General features: G+C 42.8%; 1 protein-coding gene across 1 annotated transcript in view; it reads right to left on the bottom strand.

Moving 5' to 3' along the window:
• GALNT15 (polypeptide N-acetylgalactosaminyltransferase 15) overlaps positions 1–755 on the bottom strand; it is a 24,714-nt gene extending 23,959 nt beyond the window's left edge. The window contains exons 1-2 of the mRNA XM_010007633.1: positions 554–755; positions 11–370 (exon numbers count right to left, since the gene is read on the bottom strand). Of these exons, the coding sequence (XP_010005935.1) occupies positions 11–369 (359 nt within the window). The 5' untranslated portion in view covers position 370; positions 554–755. The remainder of the gene's footprint in view (positions 1–10; positions 371–553) is intronic.
• Positions 756–5,299: the final 4,544 nt, after the last annotated feature.

Below are 5,299 nucleotides of genomic sequence, written 5' to 3' on the forward strand. Positions count from 1 at the left end.
CGGCTCCGGCCGCTTCACCACGCGGTAGCCCTTCCTGGCCCTGCTGTGGTTGCGTTTGCCCGCGGGCGACGCGACGGCCGCGATCAGCTCGTCCTCCCGCAGGGAGATGAAGGGGGATAGCCCGTCCAGAGGGTAGTACTGCTGGCTCTCCTCCTGGGTCTCCAGCAGCTCCTGGGTCTCCGCGAAGTCCATGCGATACCCGTCCCGGGGGCTGAACTCCACGGGCTCGAAGGTCCCGTCCTTGCTCTGGTTGCTGCTGGGCGGTGGGTTCAGCATCGTAACCATCAGTAGCACGAAGCCCAGCATCAGCAGCAGCGAGAGGAACTGCAGCTTTCGTGACCCATATCTGCACTTCTTCCTCAAGAACATACTGTTGGTGACAAAATTATACAGATGGTCATGTTAAAATATCACTGGGATCCTTCTCAGGCTCCGGTCCTCGGGTTGCAGCAAAGCCCTGGTTTTCACGATCTGCCAAGAGGATTTCGCTGGTGCCGTTTCATGCTTTCTATTTGCAGGCAAAATATAAAAGCCTTATTAATATTGCACTTACTGTAGTAAAATGCAGCATGGATCCAGTGAGATGAAGTAGATCCTTTATTTTACAGCGTCCCAGCTTGGTTAGAAAAGCGCAGGTTTAGCTGATGAAAGGAGAAACTAAAGTTTTGCTTTTTTTCCTTTTAAAATTCTAAGTGGAAAAGAAATTCCGTTCCTTATAGTTTCCTTCCAGGGGAGTTGTTGCTTCTTCAAAGTTTTCAGCTGCCGCCCGGGTCGAAGCGCCTTATCTCTGAAAGCAGATCTGACAGCTCTCCCCCGTCCTGAGGCTTCGAGTTAACTGTGATCAACAGATGAGAACGAGTCGGTCCCTGACTTTGTTTCACACATAACTACAGCACTCAGCCAGGAAGCACTTTGCCAGACATAATACAGAGCAATGTGTGCGTCTTTCTCTTGGTCCTAATGCCCTCACCGCTCTTGTCCTATCGAATCAAAACTTTGCAAACGCTGTAAGAGGTGAAATACAAGAAGCAAAACATTGCATTATAGAAGAAACCAAGGCACACCACGAGCTGCTCTACTTCTGAATAGCCGTATTAAGCTGAGAATGCTCAGAGCAAGAAGCAAGAATTTTACAAACTGAATAAAAGATGGAGTGCACATGATTTATTTAAGGTTAGATTTATTCATATGGTGATGTGCTAGCTGGAGTATATGGGTGCATTTCATTTTCAATAAATATTTACAGCTGTAGGGATTTTAACATTGACATAAAGATGCCAAATTATCACCTGGCAGACTGAAGTTGTCTCCTCATCCATAAGTTTGGTATTGCAGGGCAAAGCAGCACTTCAGGTTTTCCTTAGTCCAGGAATAACATGTAGAAAGCCCAGACTGGAACAACAACTACTGACACTGAAAGAAAATAACTCCAGTGATTAAAAGGAGAGCTCAATCTCTGAGGTCTGTTTGCTAATATTGCTGGCCCTGGTGGTAGTGGACATGGACTGTGGCATTTTTTTTCTGTGAGATGGATGCTTGTCCAATGGGAAAAGTGGTCAGACCCTTCCCGTGCTGCAGCGTCACACACTGCTTGGTCTGGCAGAGATCAGGTATGCATGGAACTCAGGTGTTAACAATCCTTTTGATGCTGGGGGAATAGGGTGTGGTTGTTTTGCATACCTGGTAATAGTTGATGAGCAGAAAGCTCCAGTCCCAGGAGGCAAGTGATTACTGGAGAACTTCCACATTTGACTTTTGTTAAAATGTATGTTTCTAGATGTTATAGGTAAAAGAAAAGCCTAAAGACATGAATGCATTATACCCTAAGGGAGTGAAGGATTGTGGTTGTTTTTGTTTGTTTGTTTGTTTGTTTTTGTGATTCTTACTCATTGCTTCCCTGTAAGATGTTCTGTAGGTTCAGCCTATGGTTCCTGGTAAGCAGCTTCCAAAAAAAAAATTAGAAATAAGAGGGCACCTACTTTCAAACTAAAATGAGTCATCACCTTCAGAAGGAAGCATGGGATAGAGCACCTTAAAAGTGCTGGAGGCACATAGTGTCTCTGGCCTCTGTGTGTGCTCCCCTGTCTTACAAGGAAAGCAGTGAGGTAGTGTGGTCGGTCTGCTGTATCTTTGCACTTTCCTTACCTCAGCTGTTCTTTAAAATGTATAATACTGCTTTAATCATATCTTAGGTAGAAGGAAGTTTTAGCCAGTATTTATATACTACACCATTGTGTGTGTCTCTCTTTTTTCGCTTAAATTCACGGAAAAGTAATATCCCAATCCACCTTTGGCCCTGAGAATATTACTCTGTCCTGTTTTTCACAGGGAAAAAGAAGTGTTGATGTTCTCAGTTCAGTAGGGAAGCAGCACACATATGCATTAAAAAAAATCTTGAGACCACATGCATTCATTTAAATAACAATCTATGTCAGCCATAGAAACACAAAATGAAATGGAATGACACCTGTCCGAGGTGTCTGCAAAAAAGCTGGCACCAGTGACTTGCAAAAGGTTCAGTTCCAGAGTCCTATAATCAGGCATATGGAAGAAAAGAAAATAAGAGAAAATTCAAGGAGAAATTTAAGAATGTGTGGAATAAATGGGAGCTAATATGACAGGTTGTTTTGGTTTTTTTAAAACTTCTCTGATATAAAAAAGTATTTTGATTTAATTTAATTAATATTTTTGCCCTGGCTAAAATATTATAGCAGGATGCTGTAACAACTCTGATCAAGAGAGCCTGCAGTGGTAACTGTTGCATAAATTCTGTCCTGGTATGTTCTGTGTTGCTGGGCAAATCTATCTGGACCACTTGTGCAACTAGGTTCCAGCTACAGATGAAAAGAGACCCAATTAACAAATTTACAGTGATCTTGCTACTCTTGGGATCGATCTGATAAGTACCATTATCACTGAAGCATATGCATATGGAACCTGGCCTGTGAACATATCCTGCCAATTTTAACAAAGAAGAAAATTAACAATCACAGAAGGTATTTGGAGGTAAATCTTGTTAGTTAAATGTGCAAGTATAAAAAATAGTGGGTGGGACACTTACAGCAGCCTGTACTCCCTGTCCACGCACCTCTCTGTTGAATGTTTCTCACAGCCATCCCCAGTTCTGGACAATGATCCTTCCTGAACCATCACGTGTCAAACAGTCTGTTTTCCAACCTCATCCATTAAATATGAGCCAGGAAAGCACTATGGTTTTCCACTGCCAGCATACAAAAGAGGGACTGTCTTTCCAATGGATGAGCCCTTCAGAGTCTTAGAGGACATGTCTGGTTTCTGAAATGCACTTGAAGAACAGCATCGGTTTCTTAGCACCTTCCCACCCGGGGAAGACCACATTCATTGTGTTTTTTTTCTACCTGTGGTTACTAAAAATCACAGTACAAAGCAGGCCCTTCACTGGGACACAGAATGGGTTGTTCCTCCTGCCTAGCTGCAGGTGAGTCCCTCTCCCCAGGCATCCTAGGACACATTCCTGTGCATCCTTTGATGGAAGAAGAAGGAGCACTGATTGTCCCAGGCTCTACCTTCAGGCCTAGAGCTACTGCCTTCTTCTCCACTTCCAGACTCAAATGCTACTTCATGCAGGTAGCCCACAGAAGAGGCTGCTCACAAAAGTTACTGTTGTCCTTAGACTGCTGTTCTTCAAGAGACTCTAAAGCTCCTTACTCAGTGGGAGAGGAACATATTATAGGCTGTGCCAAATACTTCAGCAATTGCTCCAGAAAGGGCCAACCCCTGGTGCCAACATTGACCAGTGCCAATATTGTGTTGTCTTTTCTGCTGGTCAGCCTGTGCAAGTGCTGAAAGACTTGGGCTCCTACCCAGTCCTGCTCAGACAGACCCGGTTGTGGAAGGTACACATGCCTTCAGTGAACACAAAGTCCATCTATTGATTCCTCCGTTCTTTAATGCTAGCTTATGCCTCTGATGGATGAGGAAGAAAATACCACCCTTCACTGTTGCAAATTTTGCTCACTAATTGCCAAGACCTACAACATGAAATAAAATCTAGGTTGTCTTACTCATTTGAAAAGTATTAGGAAACATAGTTGCCTTCTCCAGAGTAATAAAACTTTCAGTCACTGCGGTGTAGCTGTTTGTACTTACCCTTTCCTCCCCACCTCATTTTGGCTCACGTTCTTATCCAAACTATTTCCCATCACATACTTGTTAAATATTACGTGACATGTTATGTTATCCGTATGTGAAGAAACAGCACATAGTTTCAATGTGCAGAGCACGTACGTAACTGCCAGGAAAATAACAAAGAAAGAACAAAAAATAGGCTTGGTGGAAGAAAGAGCGTGTGGACAGGTTGTTACTTACTCTTTAATAAACATCTTGGATTGATTTACACTCCTGTGCCAAAAGCACATGTGCCACCTTCCATTTAAAGGCTCAACATGTAGCAGCACTCATGGTTTCGTAGCTTGTATTATATGCCACAGCTCTTTGTGCACTGTAACTATGGCTTTATTTGCACAGATGTGAAGAAAGTGCATAAAATGAGACTGATTACATGGTCCTTAGGATTTGTGGTCATTTTCTAATCAAGTAATTTCCCCATTCTTCCCAGGATACAATAGGAATGACGTATTTTTAGATTATCACAAGATATAATTTCTTTGCAGGTGTTGCAAATATTTTGTGTACTTGGCGTTGTCCCAAATATTGTTCATGCAATTACATTTTCTAATGGTAATAAAGTTAATAAAAAATTAGAACAAGATTCTGTGGAACTTAGCTTTGGAGGCTATCAAGGCTTAATAAAGTCTGTTTGATCATTGGTGGGGATTTTGGCACTAGCATTGAGATTTATGTTTGCCAAGCTGTCAGTAAAGGAAATGCATCTGAAATTCTGTTTTTATAAGATTTCTACTCATAAATCACAGGGCCAATGTAAAACAGAGCATGGAAACCATAGACCTTTGCACTGCTTTGCAAAAGCAGTTCTGTGGGCATGAAGGTCAGCAGCACTTCATAGGAAGTGGAGGGAATATATCACAGGGGTGATATTCTTCTGGATTTACTGCACCATAGCTGCTGGCTTACTCAGGACTTGAAGAGCAGTAATGTGTCCTCCGTGATTGAAACCTGGCCTCCAACACAGCCTTAGACAGTTATCAGCTATCTGTGAGGGGTGAGACTTTTGATCATTATTAACCCATCTAGAAATGATACATCTCGTGCACTATGGGCAGTACACATATCATTGCCACCTCCTGTTCTCAACCACTATTAATATCCTTAAGCTGGAGAGGGCTCTGTATACCTTCAA

The sequence above is a fragment of the Chaetura pelagica genome, unplaced genomic scaffold (genome assembly GCF_000747805.2).
Source record: "Chaetura pelagica isolate M959 unplaced genomic scaffold, ChaPel_1.0 scaffold10, whole genome shotgun sequence".
NCBI lineage: Eukaryota > Metazoa > Chordata > Aves > Apodiformes > Apodidae > Chaetura > Chaetura pelagica.